Raw genomic sequence first — 26537 nt, 5'->3', positions numbered from 1 at the left:
TTGCGCATCGTGGAATTGCAAGTAATGCATTATGCACGAGTCCGGCGCATTTAGCTCCGTAAGGAAGTTCCATTATTTATCTCGGCGACGTAACAGGATTCATCATTGGCCTGCTTGCACTAAACGCGATATTAATAGCCTTGTAAAACTGCAGTTACAGGGGGGGGGTCTAATAAAAGTTGCGACGGCGCCGACTGCATAAGCAAATACCCCCCCGCAAACGATCAAGATATTTCAACGTGATTGCTCATCCGCTTTCTCGATTTGTACATTTTCTTAGCAACTAGCGCAAGCAAACTTCACACGTGTTATATACATTTGCCGTAATTTAATAACTTATATCGCGCGTAATATCTTAGATCGACAAGTCTTTTGAAAAGAAAAAAAAATCATTTCTTTAATTGTAAATATAATAATTAAATTCTGTCAAGAATCTAGATTAATCTGAAATTAAATTAGCTTCTTATATTGGAGAACAATAATGTCATTTCTATAGAAGATTAATAACCCATTAACTATCTTAAAATATCCGAATTAATAATTTCTATTTGGCATTTCTGTTATTTCTATGTATATTTTCGCGCGTAAAGAATTATCGCAAAGCCAGAGTTTGCCTGCCTCCGAATCAGAAAGGAGACAAAGGCAAGTACGTCGCTTCCGCGGGGATACATTACAAATGTATGTATGTTGTAACGTATTACGCGTTAATCCGGTGTCTCGTTTCCGCAAAAATCTCGCGTAACGAATAACCGACGCGCGGCGCCAAACGCGACATTAATATCCCTGTAAAGTTACGGTCACGGTGATTCTAATAAAAGTTACAACGGTATCGTTTTCGCGCGATGCGCGCTACGCGGTTTTACCGGCTGTATTATTCGAATATGTGCACGCGAGCGGACGCGCGTTAACCGTTGCGGATCTGGTTCGGACACGATCGCACATCTATGTCGCGAGTAAATCACGTTTCGGTTTCACTTGGTTTATTCACTTTTCTCTGTGCAGCCGGATTGCGGATTATCGTTATTGACGTTATTAAGTACGACATACGAATTATCAGTTGCAATTTAACATTTCTCGAAAATATTGAAAGACAATACTTAAGTGCTGGTCTACAACCTTTAAAGGATATTTAAGCTCTAAGCCGTAAGAAATTGACCAATCACAATGGAATGTCAGGAGAATACTCGATTGTGATTGGTCAATTTCTTACGGCTTAGAGCTTAAATACCCTTTAAAACAAGGTTGTAGATCAGCACTAATATTTGAAAGCGTTGTCTTATTTAATAATGTTTAAATGTACGCTGTCATATTTAGTAATATTTAAAATTCGTAGCGAGAATAGAGACCAGAATGCGCGAGATGTACACGATTCCTTCCGGGATAGAGACTTTTGTGCTCTATTTAATTTTATTATGTTCATCGAGATACTATTTCTATGCAGTAGATGTTGGAAGATGTAACGCAGAAAGCTTCCATTATAAAACTTACGGCCACGTCCCTTTTCAGAATATTTCACTGAAAATAATATTGCTTCATTTTCCTGTGCGCATATGTATCCGCATAAATGCTATGAACAAAGAGAGTCTGATTATCTCTTTCACGAGTATTCCTACATTTATTATACCTAATAAAAATATCAGAACTTTCACATTTTGAAAAATGGTAAAGCTTAAGAGATGGGTTGTGGAAATATAATTTATAACATCGTGATGTACTTCAAAATAAAAATAATTGTCTTGTGGCAATATACATCTATATATTCTTTGCACAGTTAAAAATATCAATAAAATTCCTTTGTTCGATTGATTTTATTAAGCAAAATGTTTTAAAATTAATGTGATTATTTTACAATTGTCTCATATAATATAATTGGAGATAAAATTACTCTTTATTTTTAATTGATTAATAAACTTGAAGTTTTTGTTTTAAAAACATGTTATAGAAATTTTTTGACATATGTATAGATATACAGATCATAACAATAAATAAATTTGAGATATGCGTCAGCAAAGGTATTTGCATTTGTTCCGAAAACAATACATTTCAAGGCTTAATCTAATTTCACCAAATATTTAGAGATAATTACAGTTTTATTAACAGGTAATTACATTTTGTAGTATACTTGAAGTAAAAACTATAAATATGTTTCTCTCTCAAAAGCGTTTCTGATAACATATCATTGTCTTTTAGCTACAAGCTATTATCTCAATTGTATATTCTCTCACATATATAAAATTAATTAAATCGTAATTAACTATGTAACCAGTTGCTTTCTTTCATTCTTGTAATAACGTTTCATGTAGTCTAAGCGTACTAAAAAACGTCTCATTTTAATGAACTCAGTCATGAAAATATTCAGTATCGTTCGTGACTTGATACTTATGTGCGAACGATGATACATTTAGCAAAGCTGCACACTTGTGCTATCGCTATGTTTCATATATTGTGTGTGTGTGTGTGTGTGTGTGTGTGTGTGTGTGTGTGTGTGTGTGGTCAAGGCACATGTTTGTTCAGTGAAACTAAATTGAATTCTGGTTTCCGCATTTTGCACTCACCGGAAAAGTATCCGAGTTACTACCGGATTTAGAATATATATATATACTAGAACTATGGGTTACCATTTATAATGCGTTCGTACTCTGTGTATGTCTGTAAGCTAGTGATTAATTTAACACGTTTTAAGTATGCGGTTAATTATAAGTGAAAATAAAACTTGACATTTTACAGATGTAATTTATGAATTTATCTCGTAGTTTTATGCATAAGCGGGTTTTATTAAGAAGCGCATTTACGTTCACAACTTTAATTATTATAATTGTAATGTACTTTTTAATAAATTTTTGCTTTAATATAATATATATAAATCAGATTTTAATTATTTTATAAATATTTAAATCAGAGATTTTTTAGAGATTCTTATTAGGTATATTAAGTCACATTAAATGTCAGTAGAAGAAATATTTCAGTTTTTATTTAACAGCACACACAAAAAAGAAACAATAGTTAACATATAATATAAATTCGATATAATGTTCGCTTCAGTAAATTAAATAAACCATTTTGCCAAAAACTGTAACAGAATGGTAATTAATTGCACGAAGGAAAAATTACAACATGTATACACGTGCAAAGAGGAGCGCTGAATACAAACGGAATAATTGCATAGCGCTCTTTACGAAATAGTGAATCTTTAAATCTACATTTGTATGCGCTCTCGCTTTGCGCTTTTTTTTTACTGCCGTACGCAAAGAGAAAATGAAAGAAGTAGCGAAAATTTGGAGTAAGGGTTGAGACGAAGGAAAAGTATTACGAGGACGTAACTTCCTTCCTAGTTGGACTTTAACTTGAAATTTACAACATTCCGTCCCTAAATTATTGTCTCCGGCCTCTCCCCAAGGAGACCGCCCGTTAAGCAAAGACCTCTGAGTCGAGCAATTAATATTTGGCCGCGGTAACCTTCGATTACTTTGCGAAGACCTCTTGGAAAGGACTTGTTCCGTGACGAAACCTATCAATTTTCCCCGACTGTCTGGTGGGTCACAATCACGACCTGCGAACGATCGATTTAAAAGTTCTACCTTGCCATCTATCGACGATAAATCACCAGATACATTTGGAATTGCACTGGTAATGCAAATATGACTACTCGCGATCGTCGCGCGGTCGTAATCATGATAAAAGTTTGAGATACACGAGGGATTAATAACGCAACTGTGTTTATCCCGATTATTTCCATAATGGAATTTCGCTTACGCCTCCGATAAAAATCCATGGAAAAACTCTGTGAACGACATTTTTTTTTAATTAAAAGAAATAATAATTTTGTTAAAAGCAAGGAGATTAAAATTTCTGCGAGAAACATATTCTTCGTTAGTAAATTTAATGCTATAAAAAGAAAACTTTGTAGGGGGAGATTTTGTATATATTTCTTTTATATAATGTAACATCAGACCGTCAAATTTATATAAACGTTCGTCTTGTAAAAATTTTTTTTGTTCATCTGTGAGCATAAGTTTCTTTGTTTCTTGCAGCGCAAAATTGCCGCTGGCAATAATAAATCAAATCTTTTTCGATAGCAATAGCTGCAAGGCATCGATAATATCAGAATTGTCGGGATCACGGACGGTCATTTATACAGAGGGTCGCGCGCTATTGACCAATCATGGATGTCGATTGGATGTGACATCATAAAAAGCACAGAAGCGAGGCAGCACTTATGGCTCACGGAAAATTGTCCATCAGCCTGAATGAGAGATGCCTCACGGATGAGAACAAAATCCATGTCATTTTGACACAGGAAAAAATGCGACAAATTTTAGGAACAAAGTGTCGGAAAAAATCTCACTCTCGTAACATAAATTTCATCTATTCGTAATCACGAAAAAAAACGAAGATAATGATATAAATGTTTCTCTTTTGTAACGTTCCAAAAAATTTTTACATTTTTGGTACTCCGTCAATAATAAAAAATATATTTTAACAAACGAATATTTTATATATTTAAATATAATTTAACAAGAAAATACTCGCGACGCGTAAAGTTTGCAAATGCTTCGTTATTGTTCCTTATACGCAAGAAATCCAAAGGGCCAGTGTAAAATGTAAGAAAATTACGAGGCTATCGCATTTCATAGGGATAATCCGGAAAGATTAATGCAGCAAGCGAAGAATATTTCGCGGAATCTGCTCAAACCTAGTGCCGCTAACGTTCATCGTGCGAACGGAATACCTGACGAAGGCCGGGACTCGCGTTTTTCTTCCCGTCCTTCGTCACTTCCGTAGCTGCTTTTATACCCCGCGCAAAGCCGAAGATGCAAATTTGTCAACAAGTTTGTCTTGCGGTATATCGCACGGTGTATTTATGATTACGCGATATGCATACATGCGCATAATAATATTGCGTGTCGCGTCGTAAACTCCTGCATAATTGTAGCCACCAGTATGTGCATGCTAATATTTTATAAAACACTATTATTGTTGTCAAAGCTAACGTAAAGCTAATATATGTATGCTCTCTATAAACCCCAGTTATATTTATAATAAAGCGAGCTGCAAAAGGAATTATTAAGTACTTTCTTCTTTCTCGGCCACTTTTTTAGAGCGCGTTGATATAACAGAAAATAATAAAGTGATGAGAAGAACAACAACGACAACGTACACGTTTACATTGGGCTGATTGTGAGTATAGTCTATCTATAATGTAGTTCTAGAACTACAGATAGTAATAATACACGGTATTTCCGCATTATCCGGAGATGTAAGTCTGCGGAGTGGAGTCTCGTCGCCGTCAGCGAGAGGGACAATAAAACGTTTCAGTTACCGGTTAAGTGAAAAGATATTACGCATTACGTATGCGGACGGAGTAAGCGCGAAAAGGTGAGAACGCGCGGTCGATGGCAAGGCGTCTCGGTAAGATCGACGCGGCTTTGTAGACGGCCACCGATATACCTTTGTTGCGCCGTGCCTGGTGAACGCGTGTACGAACATAGGCGAGTGCATTTTCTCGTGCAAGTCAAGCGTCGGGGCGAACATCGTCCCGCAGGCGGAATGTCACGTCGCGTCGGTCGCGCAACCGCCCGGCGACAAAGGCCGTTCCCATCTGGGACCGACGGTGCTTTGCACTTTTACGATTTTACGAGAACTCGGGATACGATCTCTCGAGAGAGATCCCGCGCCGTTGTGCTGAGCGAGTCAGTTAACGACGTCAATTTGGGTCGAGCGTCGTCGCGTTAATGCGACAAGCGTGTTAATCGGTCTGAAAAGTGGCGTCGCTAATCGCTCTCTGATGAATCTGAGAAGTTTAATATACAGAGCCGGTACCTCTAATGGCACGGCACTTCGATGTGCGGCGGCGATTTTTCGACGCGGTTTACTTTACAGCGCGGCAAATCGATTGGAAATATTCTAATTCATATTTTTGATTTCTTTTACGCTTATACGGAGAAGCTCTATATTGAAAGTGGCTTTAGGACGTACCTATTCCTGTATATGCGTATTATCGAATTGTTCCAGCAATTGATTGATACGTGACGCGGAAACTAATACATAGAGCTGCAGTATCGTGAAATGCACTCGCGGGAAGAAGCGCGTCGCCGTGCCATCACGTCATGGTCACACACGGAATGAAGCCGGTGCCTATATTTCTGATCGATTTCGACGTCAGCCTCGATCGACGTTTGATTTATTGGAAATTTCAAGCAATACGAAAGGCACTCGTCATCTTGTCTGGAATTAAATAGATTAAGGGCAATGGAAATTCCCCCACCCCCCTTCGCCTTTCTTATTTCTCAATTGTGGCGATTGAGGGCAAGGTGGAAAGGCAAATTACCCCGATAATTAAAAAGTAATGCTATAAAGATATCGTACGTAAACAGTCACAATTCCTAAACGAGAAGTATTGAATAATAAAACGAAACAGGAACAGAGACAATGCAGAAATGCGCACGCGAAAATATGAAACTACTACTAAACACGATGAAATTTACAACGAGGCTATTAACAGACACGCGAGTGTGGTTACACGATTATGAACATAATTGCTTTCTCGCGAAATAATAACGATAGGTTGTTAAACTTCTTGATTCGGGTTACCAGCGATTTTCGTGACTAACATCGATCCTTTCTAAGTATGTTTCCCTCCGCTACAAGCCATTCGAGTTAAGTGGGGTTGAGAATAACGAAGAATATCGACTTGGGAGGTGGCGATATCGATCGGATAAGACATGCGTCAAAGTGGAGCTGTTTAATAGTACAGCCGCATTCTCTCCGAAACTTGCCCCAGATACGGATATAGGTCGGGTCACCTGTATCTATATCGTGATGTCGGGGGGTACCCCGGATAACTGCAGAGCGTGCGTATTGGTTTTCGCCGCGATGCAGAACGTGCTTACACACGAGGAACGCTGTTGGCTGTTATGCACCAATATCAAATTCATCATGTATCCAATTTGCATCTTGGTTGGTGTAACATTGATGCCAGCAGATGTTCAGCGCGGGGCTAAAATATTTAAGAACGATTTGCGACAATAAATGTCATTTAATTCGCAATCGACGCGATCCGTTTGCATTATTGCTCGTCATCAGGGCTGCATCACCTCTCGACGGTAATATCAGTAATCGCGGCGCTCGTGATAAGCGTAAAATACCGATGTCTGTTAAATGCACTGTTAAATGCAACGCGATTGAACACGCAATTTATACGCGAGAGTATAAGCTGAAGTTATATATAAATTGTACGCGTCTATATGTATATTTCAATATACGCGCGATATACGCGCGATGCTTTACTGCGTAGACGTGTTATTTTGAATTTTAGATAAAGTCGGTTGTACTCGTGCTTCAACAGGCGCACGTAAAAGAATCCCTAAATAAAAAGCTAGTAGATCTAAGATACAACCTATACATTTGCGTAACGGAAAATCAATAGCGGCCGGTTTCCCACATCATTGCTTGATAACATTCGCTTTGAATGCGCTAATACGTATAAAGCGAAACGCTGTTCTCCTTATACGTTTCTGATATATTCTACATCGTTAAAGTACAACAACAAACCGAGAATCTTCTGTCGTGGAAAATTATCGGCTACCTTTGAAAATTGCATGATTTAAGAGCGGAATTAACTTCGTTATTGGCAACATTTGCTGAACCTTCTGCTATGACTACACATTTCGCGTTTAAATATAATATTTTATCACTACTTTCTTCTTTTGTTTGCTCTATTCACCTTAAGATTCTGTTAGTGATGGAACAATTAATTTTTTAAATAACTGCTCACTAAAATTTATTTAAAACTCGTTTCTTATCTTAGCAATTCATGTATCATTATTTTAGAGCAAATTGAGTTATGGCGATAAAATTTATTATACATATAAGAAAAAGATACCATAAAGCTGAGAATTTCCATGTGATACACGAAACACGACGCGATAAGTTCTCGGACAAATTAGACGTGGAAATACTCACCTCCGGATTGCAGATTTTATATCGGGTAGTCCAGATTTTCCCCTTGCACGATCTACGCCTGCATCGACGCTGTTGTCGCGAGATTCCGCCACCGCACGTCCTAAAAGAGCGGAGAAATTTGTCAGTAAATTAAGTATAATGACTTTTTTAAACGTGTTTCGGCCGGATGTCTTTCCTTTAGGCACGCTTATTCAATAAACTTTTCATAATCCAGGCGCGCTGAAATCGTCAAGAGTTTAATTGCATTTCACCACTGCGTGCCGTCGCGACGCAGTTAGTTAATTCAATTTACTACTTCACGCTAATTTCATGAGCGATCTTTATTCGCTGGAAATTGCGTTACCTTAACAAGTATAAGTTGGCCTCGCTCGGAAGTGCAAAATACATTCGCACATTTAAATAGCAGTGTCATTTATGATTTGAAGTGTTTAAGCCAATTATACGATCATATATAAGTCAAAAAACCTTTACTCGAAAAGCATTATATAAATTATTTCTACATTAAATATTTCGACTAAAGTTAACACAATTTTTGTGAGTTACTCGTCGACGCTCGAGAAGATACGTGGATATTTTTCGGAATTTCTTCTTCAGGTTATTTTTCTCGTAAGAGTAATACGGAATTCTCCGAAATAGAATTATAATTCAGAAAAAAAGCAGTTAAGATGTCGGGAAATTTTTAGAAGTGCCAAGACACGAGAAATAAAAGATAAGCTAATGGAGAAGGGTCATTAAATATGGAAAAATGAGCCCAAGCTAACCGAGTAGGGTAGAGCGGGGTCAAAAGTAACAATTTGATATTAGAACTTGATTGTGGAAGAACTATTACAGTAAAAGAAAAGCTCTTGATACCCTAAGTTAATGTGATCATTTCACTTTATGGAAATTCTCCTATTTAACTCTTGTGATAAACCAAATAAGAATTATTAATCAAAAACATAAACGAGGGAAAATGTTACAATCGCCCCCGACTCCGGGTCGGTTGCAACACTATAGGGGATCGATAGTAACAGTTTTAAATAATCAAAATAAAAAATATTTATTCAATGAAAAATAATAATTTCTCTTATATTAACAAAAACAAACTAAAATATTCATATTCTCACACAAAAGAAGTAAAATAAAATCTTATTCTATTAAAACATAACTTCTTTATATCAATTATAGAAAACATTAACTTTGTTCATTTAATTATAAACATTTTTTGTTCTTATATTTTTAAATGATAGGAACACAATATCTTTAAGGACTAGTACAAATAAAAATTACTTTGAATCACAGTTGTTACAATCGTCCCGAATATGTTTTTGAACTTTGACTTAAAATTTTTAATAATAAAATGCCAAAAATAAATAAGTAATAATTATTATAATAAGCAAAAATAACGAAACTTAAATATAACCTAAAAGAAAAAGTACTTACTTGCAGTGGATATGTTATATTAAAAGTTTAAGATTGTCGGAAGAAATTACTTTACGGCCTCAAAAACATATTTTATTTATTGCACACGTCCACTCAATACCCAGGCCGCAGGCGTTCTGAGACACGTTATAGCTTGTTCAGCTTCATCCGTTAACCAACAGACGCATTCGCATCTATGCCTATAACTATAGATATTTGAGTTGTTATTTTCGCCCCGCGTTACTTTTTATCCCGCTCTACCCTACCCTTAATATAGCGGTATGCAAATAATATCAATGGATAAATGATTACGTGATGAAGTAGTTTGTATTCTTGTTCTTTCCCCCCTCTCTTTCTTGATTTTTAGCTATATGTATATGAATCTCTTAGTTGTACAATACGTTGAAACGAGCATCGCATTACCTAACTATTTATATAGTATAACCATCGTTATTAAATGGGCTCTGCCGATTGAATTGATCACGACTTGGCTCTAGTTTTGGAGAAGTCGATATCGATTTATCGCATTATTCTACACGGATAGTAATTATCTGCTTTGAACAATAACCGACGCACAAACAATTAGTTAATTGGAATAATAATACGTGGCATACATTACACGTACAGATTAATTCCAATTACGAAGCTTTGTAATTACGTAAATAATGTTGCGGATGGGTTCATTTTTTAAGTGACTATAAATAATACACGCAATACGCAATAAGTCTAATCTCTATTATTCAGTACTATTAATTTTGCAACACTAATTAAATTACGTTAAAGACGATATATTATTACATGGTCATACATACCTCCTACAGGCGGTATTATCATTTACAGTAATAAAAAAAGAATCATCGCGACGTAATCATTAATTACTGCACCAATAATAATAATAATTATTACACATTTTTTATTAATTTGGTGATATCAGAAATTCTAATAGAGAGAAAAGCTCTCTAAGGTACGTGCAGATGGTGTAGAAACATCAATAAGTAGAGCGCTGTAGATCACACAATAAGGGTTTCCCGACCAAGTGCAGTTCGCAAGTTGTAAGTGCCATAAATTGCTACGTCTCCTAGTTTCTGGCCACTTCTGTATAACTGAAAAACGAGCGGGGTGAGTCGGGAACAAACTTTATTGCCGGTGGTGGCCGCCAAAATGAGTTCCGGGACGCTTAACATTCTGGTTGTGTTACCGGTAGGACTCAATATTAGAACCGCACGAAACAGACGATGAGAAATCGCGGGATTGGATCATGCCTTGCATGCGGAGGAGGCGAGGCCACCGTCAAGATCGCCCTTTTGTCGTACGACTACCGGAACAATATGTGTACGCCGGATGTGCCATTCTCCGTGTCGCAGAATTTCTTCTGGAATACGATTTCTTCATCGAGAAGTAAGAACTTCTGTCTCGTATGTGTACATAGACGGGCATATTATTACAAAATACGTTATCGCGGAGGAAATGTCGGACGGAAGTTCTCGAAATGAGAATGATTTTCTTAGTGTCCTCTCGAGCTGAACATGGAATTAAAGCAAATGTCATTCGCGGCACTCCCGTAACTCGTCTTTAGTCGTAAAGAGACGGCGAGAATAATTAAAGAATAATTAAAGAATGTTTTATAACCATAATTAAAAGGAAATGTATCGCGACACACTTTAGACATTTGTAAAATTAAAGCAACATTCATAAATTCATGAATTATTATAATAATTAATGACTTACTTCGTACACGGCGACCACTTCGACCATGGTGACCATTCTCCCCAACCAGCGTTCTGAAATACAAAAGAGTAACGTTACATTCGGATTATTGTATGTTGAAAATGTAAATAGAAGAGAAGGCAAATAAGCTAAATTGAATAACCGATATTAATTGTTAAATCATGAAATCATTTCGCGTACTCATATCCTAAAAGCCTACTTTTAGCTCATCTAAAACGTATATCATGTCTTAGTCGTTAGCGCGCTCATTTTCGCGCGACCTCGATTATCTCGATTATCTTGATGTATATTTAAAACAATTTTTCTTTATAACGACGTATTGCCTACGAGACATTATTCCGCGGGCTTGACTTGTCTCCCAACGCACTGTGCTATTGACCCCCATTACAGCCTCTCTGTCCCCTATTGTCAGACTTTTATTTCGCTCGTAAAAGTGTCATACGAGCCGACTACTAGCAGTAATCGGCGTCTGTAATGGTCTTCTCTCTGCAACGTAAAACGCGCTTCAGACGCCGTGACGCCTATGCGCATCGATCGCCTCATTCTGACCAGTAGGTTCGCGAATAAACGTGATAAAAATTTGACCGGCTAGCAACATCCAGTCGTCGCAATTCCCGGCACGTTTTCACGTCTGAGAAACAGATTTCAAAAATTCACTTTCGCCACGTGGTCCGAAAGCCGAGGGCCATCGTGACGAATTCATGTTCTGGTGTTTTATGATAAGCAATCGACGGTATACGCGTGCATTGATTTCGGTCACACTATCTAAGAAATTACAGAAACGAAATGCGAAAATTTAATGAGAAGAGAGAGAGACCTGATTTTATCAATATATGATATGATGTTACAAATGTATATATTTTACTCGACTTTACCACTTTCAGATAAATTTCTTGTGTCAATATACGTTTTAAAAATATAAGGATACATTCATATAAAAATTTTAGATTATAAATTTTTAGATTACATACTAAAAGAAAATAATATACTTCCATATTTTCAACGTAAATTGAGGCCATAAATAATATATTTAGTGCTTTGGTAAAAGATGAACGGGGGGGAGGAGGGATGCTGTATTAATATGCAAATGTATCTAATTCACATTTCTCATATTTTTTCCGCGTTCGAGACAGTTAACGTCCTCACGTGCGAGATGTCGTGAGCGAGCGAAAAATTTTCAAATTTATAGAAGACTATATCAACCGCGGGTCGTTAACGTATCCCCTCTCAGAACAGCGCGCGATATGAGAGGGAATATTTCTTTCGATCGATCCTACCTCGATCCGCGCTCGTTCCTTACGTAAAAATCTCCGATAATGAGCCGTTGTACCGGCTTTTTAGCGGTTTAGGAAAAAGGATAAAGATGGAGGGAGCAATTAATCGTTTTTATTCTACTTTCCACTTCCCCTCCTCCCTCCCACCTACGTCCTGCCGGCTCTCGTTGCACTATCACATACGGAAAGAACGAGAGAGGCATTTCGATGTGTTACGTTGCCGGCACTTTTCATGAACTGCGCCGTGAAATTTACTTCCACGGTGCTTCTTTCTGTTTCATCCGTTTGCCCTTCTTTCACTATCCCTTTCGTTGCGCTCACGTTCACGTTTTTCAACGGAACGTTGGAAGAATGTAGAGAAAACCAAGGTGATGGATAAGAGCGAGAATAGCGAAAGAGTGAGTACAAGGGTACCTGGTAAGAAAAGAGCAGAATAAGACGATAAGAAGAGAAAGAGAGAGAGAGTGAGAGAGAAAGGAATCTACAGGCAGTAGGCAGAAGGAAACGTGGAATCGTTTTGGTGGAAAAAGACAGAAAGCTTTTAACGTGATTCCGCTCGGTTGTTTTTTATTCGGAATTCCGCACGATGAATAATGTCGGCGAGTCGAACGAGCTACGATCGTCGTAGGAAATTATTGACGCATCGATCTCGCGGGAGCCGGGTTCGGTGTAGCGAGCTGCCGCTCGCACGCTGCACGAGAATCACTTTCAAAATGCAGACCACCATCCGTTATCCCGTTTATCTTCGCTGGCTCGCAGACACGGCAATATTCATCTGCGATCAAATAGTTGCGCTCCTACGATCGAGTTGCCACAAACTAGCAACGATCTCGTAGAAGTTATTACGTCGCTCGTACATTATTTTCCTTTACAAAAGAAGCTACATCGTCAAACGATATCAAAGATTGCCTCAAAATTATAAGCCTGTTAATCGCTTAAAAATAATAAGTCCTAAAAAATAGCTCGATTTTTGTGCAGTCGTGTATATGTAATGAACAATCGCCGGGGAAATAATAAAGGAGACAATAAAAGTAAAGTAATGACAAGATAAATGAAAGATAGAAGAACGAGAGGAGATCGTGGGGTAACCAAATTAAAAATACCGAGCCACAAAAATTTCGTAAAGTTCCGTAAATTTTATGAATACAAGTAATGTCTGGGTGAGTGGAAAAAGGTATCGATACCGGTGTTGTCTCGAAAGGGTGTCTGCAATGCGGTGTTCCGGTCGGCGCCGCTGCAGACCTGGGTGTCATCGCTAGTTACGATATGACACAACGATACATCAATACATATATTTATTCTCCGCCATTCTGGTTTGTCCAACGGTAAATATCGGTAGACATTAGACACTTTGAAAATTTTAGTTCAGTTTTATTTCTGTGCAATACATTTTGTAACTAAAGCGTCTAATTTTACAAGTTTTTAATGAGTACTGCAAGGAAAAGATTATTCTTCTAACAGACGTATTTCAGCGATGCAACTCAATCTTAAGTAACACAACACTAATAATAAACGAGCAGAAGACGGAATGCACTTGATTTAAAATAATCATGGAACGGCAAGCCTTCGGAGAATGTGCTGCAGTCTGATAAATATACTACGGGCTGCAGGATATTTTTGTTGTAAATTAAACTTCCCTTACACTGGAAACTCGCTGGTAGAACTTTTCGAAAGCGAGAAATGAGAATAATAATCAAGAACATAGTATACGTACAAATTGTATTAAACGATGCGTCAATTATTAAATGTCGTCGAGGACGTAATGGGTTCTGTGAGGACTGAATTAGAATGAGAATATAAATGACAGTTTCTGATTCGCATGTTCTCGCATCATCTGGAATTGCGATCTCTCGCAAATTGGCATCGCGAAGGATAGGGGGAGCAGTGATAGCCCGATAGGCGATCTCTCATTCCGCAATGCGGGCTTTCGCCGTGCCCTATATAGGCACGGCACTGGCCCAGTCGCTGTACCACTCTAATTTGGCACTTTTATACTCCCCTGGGAGAGTTGATCGTCGGCAGGATAAATCTCGCCCAGAGACCGGGCTTTTATATACGGTCACGTCCACAAAGGACGTCCTTTCCATAATTCCATCGGTGCCGGTGGTGATTACAGACGCAGCGAAATATGTAAATTGAGCGTGAAAGCGAGCGATAGCCGCGAATGCGAAATGAATGCGACGATGAAAATGTTAATATCCATTGTACGATTCTTAAAATGGAATGCAAAAAATACGAAAATACGACGCAAAAGTAGTAGATAACAGTAAATGAATAAAATAGTAAATTATACGAAGCGAGATCATATCAAGCCAGATCATCAACTAGATCATACCGTAAGTATATATCTTGTAAACTTTATGTAGTGTTATTAGTAATTGTCGTTTTATAATCCGAAAACTGACTCTTCTATATTTTCTCTCTATAATCGCCAAGGTAATAAATCTCAACTGGAATCGTAAATATAGCGCATCTTCAACGCCTTTTCCAGTTACATAAACATATTACGCCCGACTATGTAAACGCATGTGTACGTATGTATATCGGGAGGAAACAGAAAAGCAAAGAAAATCAAACCGACGCGACGAAGGAGAAGAACGAGAGAGAGAGAGAGAGAGAAAGTGAGGGGGGAGGGGAGGGCTGCTACAGAGTAACAGGCTCACTATTCCCAATTCCCATCCAATCCAAAATCAATCTTAGTTCGTACTCTTAGACGAACTGGGAGTGAGATTCTAAAGGGATCGGTGAGAAGAGAGGATAAAGGGGGTGGGCGGAAGGAGGAGGGTGGACCGATCACTTTTAAGCAGCGTTGTGCAAGTCTGCATTATTCAAACTCTATCGTCGAACTAGGCAACCCTGCGAACACCCTCCAAGGAGCACCCTTCTGTCTTTCCCCAACGCCGACCCTTCGTTTCCACGTTTCACCCTCTCTGTCGGTGTTTCATCCATTATCGTCCACGGTGATCCACGGAATCTACCTTCGCGCCCCGATTTTTTTGACCGCAGCAGCTGCTTCAATTTTGATGTCTCACACCTCTAATAACTTATATATTCGCCTATTTATTCTTTATAAACTTCAATTTAGATGTGCCTTTAAATTTTGCCTTTGATATATAGTCGATGTGTTTCTTCTGAAATAGCTCATTCACATATTTTACATTCAAGGAAAAATGGCTCGGGTAAAAACAAAATTAAACATCTTATTAAACATTCTGTTAAAATTTTACAAAATTCCAGAATGATTCAAAAGTAAATCGATATATTGTAACATAAAACAAACTATTCAAGATACATCACGTTATTCAATACAATAAAAGGAAATATGTGCATGTAGAAAATATGTTGAAAAAGTAAAAAAGGTAAAAAAGTATTTTTGTTTAGATATAAACTTTATCGGGAAACATTAAAAATAGTGCTTGTATACTTTTACATATAGTGTGTCCGTATACTTTTATATAAAATATAAGATAAAAGCAGTATTTTATATTAAGATCTAACAGATATTTCTGACAATATTTTCTCCAAAAATAAGTTCCTTTATTAATTTCTCATCATATCCTTGTTGCTAAACAATAAAAATTTAAAATTTTTTTGTGCGCAGACTTCTTCGATTGTTTCTTTAACTCAATTCATTTGCCTTTCTAGTCATTTTCCAATGGCATTTGATTTATGCCGCTGCTGAAGTCAATATCTACCGTCAATACTCGTAGAATCTCCGGTAAAAGGGAACGCTTTTCTCGTTTTCCCTTAAGGACTCAAACGAGATATTCACGGATTTCGGTTTGGCGCATTTGATTTTCTCAAAGTACATACATCATCCCTTCGATGTCGGTCACCTTTCATCGGGCGCCGCCCGCTCGCGCAAACTCGCGCATCTGCAGTTTTCTCGGCGCGCGTTTCTACAGCTCTGCTGACGGAGCCTCTTGATTTTCTCAATTTCGGACGCTACGTAAACACCCCCGGAAACAACCGTAAACAGCCGTAAACTCCCGGCTGTGAGCTGCTCCCACGTTTTCCGCCCCCGTAATCCTCGCCCGTACCTGCGACCTAGTCTCTTAATTTCCCTCGGCCTGAGCGCAACGCAAACAAGACCGCGCGTATAAACTCGCTCATACGCGCGTATGCAAGAGCATCGCATAATGAATGCCTCGGCGCCTTTCGCGCCCATCATTTTACATGAAGTGTTGGAGTGCATCGAGCTCGTTGCGTCTCCCGCGCGATGACGATGTATGACGGTCGCTTGTGACGCTACGCTACGCTAGAGCGAGAGCGCACGTACCCTCATTTGACGCGTCTTTAAGACAGTTTAGCAGGTTAAATTTGACTTATTGTTGGTATAAATTGAGAAATTCCGTACTTTTCGTCCGGAATGTTTAGCAGCAAAGCGTTGTTTCTCGAGAGAATACGTGTGCGCGGATCAATTTTTTATTATAAAACAATATAAATAATTGTATGAATTAATTGCGTGCTGCGTTTTATAATACAAAATTTCCGTACGATGTATATGCATAATTCATTAAAGTATGCACCTCTCATAACTCGTGATTTTTCGATATTACGATTTAATGCAGCTCGTATGCTAAAATAACTGTGATTTGAGAGAAGTATTGACCTGTACTTATTTATTCAATGCGTGGATGCAATAATATAAGCGAAAGGATTTACAAAATGAGATACTGTCAGTGACGTGACAGCGGATTAGATCGCAGATTTACTTATCGCTATATTATGTCGTATGTGCGACAGCCAGCGTCGTTCTCAAGATACGGATACGTTTTCGAGATAAACCGATTCGCGTGCGTACATCATCCGAAAGCTATTTTCAAAGCAAAATGTTTATGGCGGCAAATTATGATATACGGAGCTGCCATCGAATTCCGTCGTTTATACGTTAACGCCGACGGGCCCGCGAGACATCCAAAAGGAAAAGAAAGATGCTATTAAAAGGGCTGCGTAATAGGCTTAAAAAGACTGATGTCTTAAGTGGGATAAGAAGCCGTCGAAATAAATCTCGGGGAATTCTACTTTGGGGGGCTGAGCAAAAGTGCCGTATCTCGAAATGAGATGTTTCGCGGTATCAGCATAATATACTACGGCAGTGCTAATGAATCTCTACTTGCACAATAAACTGCAGCGTGAGATAGTAACTCGTCCCTTCGAAGAATAGCATAGATACTTAAGAGAGATTTATTCATGGCGAGAATCTATCTGCATTTCACAAACGAGAAAACCGACAACTGGGAAGTAACTTCTATAATAATAATGATCAATGTAACTAGTCGGCATTACTTATATAGACAAGTAAAAGGAACAAATGTTTCTTAACGGTATATTTATGTACGATAATATATATATAATACTAAATCTCTTCACAATAATTAATATAAATACAGTTTTAGTCATGCCTATTTATATTTTCTCAAATCGTAAGAGTTAATTATGATTTACTAAATTCTATTAAAATGTCATCTATACCTTTTATTAATATCATAATAATATCAATTATTTTTATTATTTCTATAACAAATAAATTGTGCTATAAGTACTTATCAAGTTACTTCAATATTTAAACTCGTCTTCAATACGTAGAGAAAATTATTAATCGGCGTGTCTCATTCTGCTCTATCGCGCTATATTCTAATTCAATAACGTTATAAATTACACCGTAAAACTCATAGAAAGTTAGAATTTGCATTATTAGCCGATTTAATATTTTCGGCTAACCACGGTACTCGCTGATAATATTGTCGGCTGTCTTCTTTCTCGTGGGCAACAATTGGAGAATGCAGACTGGATGATCGGACTTTTAAGCAGATTCCTCACTTCTCGCCTGCATTATTCAATCGTCTCCCCATCGCCTTCGGCGGTGCTTTCGTTCCCGTCACAGCCCCGAGATTCTATTCTCGCGTGCAGGTGTCAATTTGTTTTCTCTCTCGCGCCTCTCGCCCGTCTTCTCGCCCTGTTCCAGCCTTTCCTTTCCCTCTCGTCCCTCTTTCGCCCCAACCGGATCCCCAAAACGCTTCTCCCGAATGCCGAGGGGGCGAAACATTAGACTCCCAAATTATCGAAAGCAACAACGGGGGACAGTTTCTCTTCGTCGCGCGTCGCGTCGGTCGTCTTCCTCCGTCCGCCTTTGTCACCCTTCGAAATCCAAGCCCGCTACCTGCCAAAACCCCTACCCTCATTGTTAATGGAAGCCCCAGAACCACTTCAACCGAATCTCAGATACGCATCTTAGAGAGGTACCTTCACGGCACGTCACCGAGCATTCCCAATAATCGTCTTCCCTCGTTGTTTTCGGAAAGATTTCGATTGAGAATGGCACTCACTTAATACCACATCGACGATGGATGCGATTATTTTTGTTGGTCCATTTCGAGAAAATAATGTCACTAAGAATGTTTATTGAGTTATCCATATATTGCGTATTAATTTTGCCTTTTTTATTAATATCGCGTCAGTATTATTTGATCTAAAGTCGATCGTATTACGTGTGATTTTGCTAAAAAATTTACCAGAGAATGGTGTTCTCATCCCATCATTTGTACAACATATTTTTCTTATAATATTCATGCATGTCTCTCTCTTTCTCTCAGCTCTCTATATTAGCTAATTTAGACACAGTATATGTATACAGGGTATACAGTATTCTATAATTAATGTCTATCAACATGTGTTGAGTGAGAACACAGTCACAAAGTTTAATGACTTTGGCGACAGCTTGTACATACAGTTCAGTTCGAAATAGTCTAATGCAAACTACAAATATTCGTAAAACCGATAATATGAGAATATATCAGTGACGCATCAAAAGCGTTTTATTCATTCTATTTACAGATGTACCACCGCATGAATGCTTTCGCGAACCGCCGTACATCTAAAACAGAAGTGAGAATTCTCTCCTAAACATTAACGTCTCAACAGATTTACTATCTTAGCGTTCTGAAATTTATGGTCGGGCCGTAATTACATTAAATTAAACGCAAGTTGGCGACATAAAAAAAGGTCAAGCCGATAACTCACGGAATTCACCGAATTCGGGATCTCGAGATCAAGATTCTTATCTTGCGACGAAATAAAAGGTACTCGACAATTACCCGCGCAAGCAATTAATTAATCCGGACGGATAAAGGGAGTGTCGCTGTTATCTGTGAAACCCATTACTCGCAATTACAAGCATGATATGGGCGCCGCGCGCCGCGATGATGATTCTCGATGCAGACGAAATCATCGGTCGTCTTCGACAACCGATGAAATCAGCATGTAACGATTATCGTGAGTCTAGCGTTTCGCGTTTCGTCCTTCACGAAATTATCTTTCGCCGGTGCGCCGTGCGTAAAATACAAATTTTTATTCGCCGTAATAGAGCGTTACGGAACGCGAATGGCTCGTTCGAGTGTACGTTAAATACAGAATGATTCCCCGGGCGAATCGCTTTATGGGACGATAAAACCGAGAGGGAGATCGTTGGCGCTCGCGAGTCGGGGTTTCTAATATCCTCCGATAACGGGGAGATGGAATTATTCTATATATTTATGATTATTCGCGGCCTCCCGCGTTTTTGTTCTACCTGTGTGATTTCGGTTCGGGTTTCATTAACTTTGTCATCCGATAATCTCCCGAGATCAAAGAATTAACAATGTTACGGGGGAGAGAAGTCATAAAAGTCAACGCAGTCGGAAAAATAACTTCGTCCGAAATTGAATTCAAGTAGAAAAGCATTCGCCTTGTCGGCTGAGACACACTGTGATATTCCAGAATTTTAATTTAATCGCTTTTTTTTCTTCAACTTTTTACGGCCATTATAATTCCCGAGCGTAAAGTTCGTCCATTACATTCACATTATACTTACGAGGCTCGTACACGTCACTAATTAGATCAGTAATGTCGATGTGATCATTTAATTATAATTCGTGTTTGCATAATCGATAACTATTTAATTGTGCAACGTGGTTAGATATATGCTTTTGGTCTGGTCTATACGTAGGCTCTTTTGTTTCAGCCGATATTTCTATTTCATTTTCGTATAAACTTTCGGAAATAAAAAATTGAAATATAAATATACGAATCAACGAGAGCGCAATGCGAAAAAAGTTAACGTTCCACTTTTAACGTAATATTAATAATCGATATCGGCGCAAGTACGTACGAAGTGATTATTAATAGTAAACTGATTTGAAATTTCGAAAAATTGTAGCCGCAATTCCCTAAAACCTACTAAAGCATATATGTTTTCGTATGCACGCTATTTCATATTTATCTATGCTGTGTGCGATGGGAAACTGGGTATTGCACCTCGGAATTAATAGTACTTCAATGGCTGAGACTGTGATGCGATACCAAAGCTCTGCACGAAATGCAATCACCGTTTCGATACATTTTCGCGTCATTACCGCGGCTGTTAAAATGGCTAAGCGAGTTTCGCGGCGTGCCCATGATAAATATCAAAACGTCTACCACGTTAGGTAAAAGCGCAGGTTTAATTTCCCGGAAATTCATTAGCGCGGCCCAAACGAAACATAATGAACTTTTCTATTCCTGCGTGTCCTAGATTCGTCCAGGCATGGAGAGCTCGCTCGTAATATCGACAAAAAGAAAAGTACGCGTTATAAGCAGGAATAATATTAAATATTTATTCTCAAGTAGAATCTAAGGTAAAATCGTTGATATCTATCTTACAAGTTTGAGAAATCGAATCAATTAAGTACTATAGTACCTCGTTATATTTACGCAGGCTAATACTATATGCGGATCAATATTAACTTCAAATTTTCAAACTAAGCATTTATGTACAATTTCATAAAGTTTACATATTATATATTCATATTATATATATAACTTGCATTTTTAATAAATTAAATATAATTTCATTGCGAGTCGATCCTACTATTATTTTTGAAAGTATTTTACATCCTTTCGACATGTTGTTCATAAATTTGATCTCTTTCTAATTACAACCTTGTATCCAATTTAATACGTGAATGGCTAAATATTATTTTCGCGTGCTGTCGTAATTTTCGCATCAAGTGAAACGACGTTTGCTTGAAACGGCGGAGCGGAAGAGAAAGAAAAATGGCAAAATGGCTAATTTAACTTGTCCATACCCGCGGATTCGCGTTCACGGATGTGAGAAAAAAAAAACGGATTCCACTTCGAGTTAATTTGTGAACGAAGCTTCGCGAATCGATATCGCGGGGTTATGAAATCCGCGGTGGCGGCGACCGACGGTCGGGGCCGGAAATCATGTCCGAAGCCATCGCCGACGGCAGCACGGAGGTTATTACACGTCAGTCACACCTCCCTCAAAATTGCAAAAGTTTTATAAGACACAACGATCCTCGCGCGATTACGTCCCGCGCGACTTATGGCCGAGGCTTTGTTATTGCGCAAGTCGACCTGCGAGCGGCTATATTGCACCGTGCGAAACAAAGTACTCCGATTTCTAACCCGTTACGAACAACCCGGGGGAATGCCGGCTCGTGATTATCCAGTTGACTAAGAAATTGCAGGATAATTAGAAACAACGGAAATTGAATTTTTCGTAAGGTTGTTTTGATAAATAATTGCTTAAGGAGTTATGCAAAAAAGTATAGATTGCTATTTCTCATAAGTAAGCATTATTCTTGTAAAAGTGTTTGAAGTCACGTGTGATTTACATGCTACATGCTACAATTAGTGATGGTTCTTTCAGCCACAAAAATATTTCATAACATATCTAATATTCATAATTATATAATAATTTTACGTTCATTGTATTTAAAAAATTGCTGAGTTCATGTAGCATAAGATGAGTTATTAAACAACATTTGCAATAAGTTAATAACTGCAAATTAACCGGGTGCATAATATATTCTATTGTAACGGAAGAGAATTGTAATTTTATTGGAAAAGCTCGGAAAGAGTTGCCTTAGAGGTTTGTCCCTATATCAAAATGTACATTCAGTATATTTTTCGTAAAAACAGTTTTTACGCTACGCCATTTCCTGTTAAAGGTAAAAAAAACCTTTTATTATATAATTTAATAGTAGAAGCTGCATGAAATCTCTCTCTCATCTCTTCTCTCCACTCTCCCTCTCTCTCTCTCTCTCTTTCAGAATTTCAACGAATAATTCTATTAAACAAGTCTCGACCATTTTGCGTTAACTTTAATCAAATATGTGCGTAAACGGAACGGAACTCGTTGTCGAGTATTAAAGCAGCTTGGCAATAAACAATGTAATCCACATTAAAACATCTGCATGAATATTACAACGGTTGTAAATGCGGGGATGTATGTACCCCCGTCTATGTAGAGACAAAATCCTCTGTAAAGCAACAACGCTTTTGTTTGTCTAGTATCGCAATCAATTCTGCGTGAGAACAGATAATGGTATCGGTCTTCGATTAACGGATATTGACTAGATTGCAAAGCGGGAAATATTTATTCAGACCTTAGACAGAACTCGCTCACCGGTAAATACAAGGAAAACGGATATCGGCAGTGTGGATTCGGCGCTGCGAGTGGCGTTAAATTAACAAATGCGCATCCAATTGATACGAGTATCTGGAGCGGAATTTCAATTATTCCGTTCACGGCGTGACCACCGTATGATTCACGAAATTATTAGATTGCGGATGTAGCTCGCAATAACCGCCGCCGCGGCGTCGAAATATCATTAACCGATTGGGTGTCATAGGTGAAAATTTTCAGACTAATCATGGGATATCGTTGTTAGCCTTTCCATCCGTTTAGGCATTGTTTAGGCACAATATGGCTTACGTAATCTTTTATGAATCTTAGATATCTGGACAAAAAGAGCTCAAAAGAGAAAAACACTATATCAAAATGCAAAAATGTTTTGTCAAATGTATAAAATGTGACATTAAAAATAAACTAAAAATAAAACTCTAACATTTTCATGTATAAATGTCATCAACGACCATTTTAGCGAAATAAACTTGTACAATTATTTTTATTTGTACTATTTTCCCAACTTTTTTTTCTTCGTGAATTTAGGTTGAAATGATTTTTAAACGTTTCGGTAGCTGATGTCATGGTGTTATCAAATTCTATTCCCATTTCTATCCGTTGAGTTAAAAAACTAATAAACCAGTAAGAACATTTTGGTTATAAAAAATAATTTAATTTAATTGACTAGGATCTAACTCGAGATGGAACGCAAAACGGTCGTGCATTCGCGCAGTTGCAATTGGAACGACGGTACAACGGCTTTACAGGGCGATGACGGATAAAGCGGTAACCGGGCGAAAGTTCGCGCCGCGAGTTCGTCGGATGAGAATTATTCAAGGATTTTCCGGATAATGCAATAACGCGGACTGCACGCCACCTTGAGAAATTAGCGGCATGAATTATGAATGAGGCCAAGTTCTCGCCTGTTTATCTTCTTTAATGTCTCTTGGCGTTTCGTAGATACGTAATATGCTGAGCGATCTTGTCACGTATCTTGCGACAGAAACGCCGCTTTAATGTTATTCAAAGGTCATGATTCGATTGTTAAGTTTCAGTATAGACATTTTTATCTTTATGCGTGTCTTCTATCGCCTTTAACAGTGAGAAAAAAATATTATCTAAAACATGAGAGCTTTTAAATTGGATATAAATTTATGAGAAATTTATAACAGACAAAACGAAAACAAATTGAAGATTTGATCTCTAATTAATTTTTAACAATCACTACAATAATTGTCTATGTTAAAATGGATACAAAACAGTTTATATCTTCAGATCAGTATTTTCATCCAGTTAATGCACAAAACTTCAAGAAACTTGCTTTCTGCGATATTACAAACTCGTATATTCCTACATGAATATTTCATATTTCATCGAGCAGCATTTTGTGGATGTATGCTGGGAAATCGTGCCTTAAGTACACGATCTGCTCGAAATGTCATTAGTATCAGTTACGGTGATTGTAAGCCATACCTTCTCAAGTTCGCCTCTGCAAACGTGCGTCGTTAAGTACGACGGTTTCGGGGACAGTCCGTGTTAAGTCGCACCGTAACGTGTGTAACCATGATAAAATACCTTCGAAACCGAACACCCGTTAAATGCAATTAGGCTGTTAAAGCGTAGTAAAGTCGCGAGTGCCCCGTCGACAGTTTTCTACCCTGTTCATACTTTGCGAGTACCACTAGAAGGGTATATGAGCGGCGACGTTCTGTGCGATAGCACGAAGAAAGAGATTTGGATGCTCATTGTAACGGCACGCACGGCCAAGCATTAAAAGCGATCGCTTCGCGTTACGAAGCCCTTGTTGGTTTTTTGTCGTCAAGCAATATACGTTTTGTGTCATAATGTATTTTACGTAAATAGTTTTATATCTACATTTACTCAGTTCTTTTGTTCACAAAGAAACGTATACAAAAATATTTGTTACAAAAATTTCAATATTATTTTAAGTTAAAAATTAATTGTATCACTTTTGGTACGTTAAAAAAATGTTATGTTATTCCCCCTTCTCTCATATAGCAATGTATTATCAGTATAAATAAATGACAAAATTATTATGACAGTATTACGAAGACTTTATAACATGGGATTATTACGAAGACTTTTATGACATGACATGGGACTATTACGAAGACTTTATGGAATATCAGGATAATTAAATTGCGTAAAACGTTAGCCAGAAAAATTGCTAATAATCTACGTTTAAATTTGCACGAGACAAATTAATTAATTTGATAGCAACAAGTTATTCATATCTCTTCAAAAGTGGATCACAAATATAAGAGAATAACTGGGGGCAATTCACAATATAGTGCTATAAAAAATAAAAATAATTTATTAGCAGTCAATTACATGTAGATACGCTGTTTTGTGATAATCGAGCAAACCGTATTAATTATTAATATGTTTGAGAAAATTTAATCAGCGGGGAGTGATGTAATTATCGTTTCAGTGATTCATGATGCACTTTCAAATGATCTTCTTATGGTAGAAAGTAATTATTATAGATCAAGATTATTATATATAAATTTATATTTACGTATAATATATTTTTACGTAAATATCTTGACAATGTATATAACGTTTTACAATAACAATCGTAAATAACGTGCATGCATGCCCCATGTTCGGGATGTCTGCTCTCCATTCGAAAACTAGATATAATAGAGATATACAAATTTTTATTTTAAATTAAAGTGGGTTTTTTCAACCAATTACTCGTACAAAATTGTCTACCTTGGAAAATGGCTACAAAATTTATCAATTGCAATCTATTTTCAATTTGCCATTTTTAATCACCCGCGAAAATAAAGCTGTGTAGAAATATACGCTTTTCGATTAATGTTTTATTTAAAACGTATTCTATGAAAGATTTCTCGATTCAAATCGCACCTGCGCCCTCGGGACTGTTGCATTTCAAGCCGCGCGTAAAGAAGAATTCATAAAGTCCGTAGGTCAACGCTCGTATGTGCGGGCAGGCACGTTCCGTGGGTTATCCCGCTGCATTTTCTTATAAAAGCTCGACTATACTCCTTAGAAGATAAAGGGTTGGCACGGGTTTCGGGTACAGACTGAATGGTTGTCTACCGCGCACAATGAACTTCGTGCGCCTTGAGAGACGAGAAAATACTTCTTGGAAAGTCGCTGTTTGCTACGGGCTCCAATGCGAGTTCTCTTTTTTTTTTCTACATTCATCTAAATTAATCAGCAAATGGTCGACGAAACCTCTGGAATTTTTTTTAAATTTATAATGTGGGATCAATTCCACGCTCGTCAATTTCAACAACGTCGGAATCGTGCGTGAATATAATTTAAATAACGATGGCCTAAATAAATTAACCAATCGGTCGCATGAACGTCTTTAATCGATGCCATCACCATCCCCGCGCGAGGTAATTCAGTTTACAGGCACTCGCAATTTCGAAGCTGCGTAAGCTGCGTTTCGCGAGAATTGCATTAGGAGAAGGAGGGGATCTTCTACGTTACTACCAAATTTTCCGTATTCGGCAAAACTTCGTGGGACACGCATTTCATCGGGTATTCGCGAGGTATTCGCGGAGGAACTCCTGAAAATATACGTCGAAAACAAACGATATTTCGATACTGCCGCGACATCCTAATTCGCTTTTCAAATCCGCCTTATATCGCCGCGGCGGCGTATTCGCAAAGTTAGTTTTATGTTCGCTGCCGCAATGCAATCACCGAGAAACAGTGAAATATCC

General features: G+C 37.9%; 1 protein-coding gene across 3 annotated transcripts in view; it reads right to left on the bottom strand.

The window, feature by feature from the left end:
• LOC139768166 (protein madd-4-like) overlaps window positions 1-26537 on the bottom strand; it is a 185037-nt gene that overhangs the window by 51117 nt on the left and 107383 nt on the right. For all 3 annotated transcript variants that reach the window (XM_071698095.1, XM_071698096.1, XM_071698097.1), the window contains exons 3-4: window positions 11092-11144; window positions 7963-8062 (exon numbers count right to left, since the gene is read on the bottom strand). In XM_071698095.1, coding sequence (XP_071554196.1) covers window positions 7963-8062; window positions 11092-11144 — 153 coding nt within the window. The remainder of the gene's footprint in view (window positions 1-7962; window positions 8063-11091; window positions 11145-26537) is intronic.

This window comes from Temnothorax nylanderi, unplaced genomic scaffold (genome assembly GCF_030848795.1).
Source record: "Temnothorax nylanderi isolate EJ_2023f unplaced genomic scaffold, tnyl_v1.0 TNYL_tig0014_pilon, whole genome shotgun sequence".
Classification (NCBI taxonomy): Eukaryota; Metazoa; Arthropoda; class Insecta; order Hymenoptera; family Formicidae; genus Temnothorax; species Temnothorax nylanderi.
The sequence above is the reverse complement of the archived record's forward strand: the minus strand, read 5'-3'. Positions and strand labels throughout refer to the sequence as shown.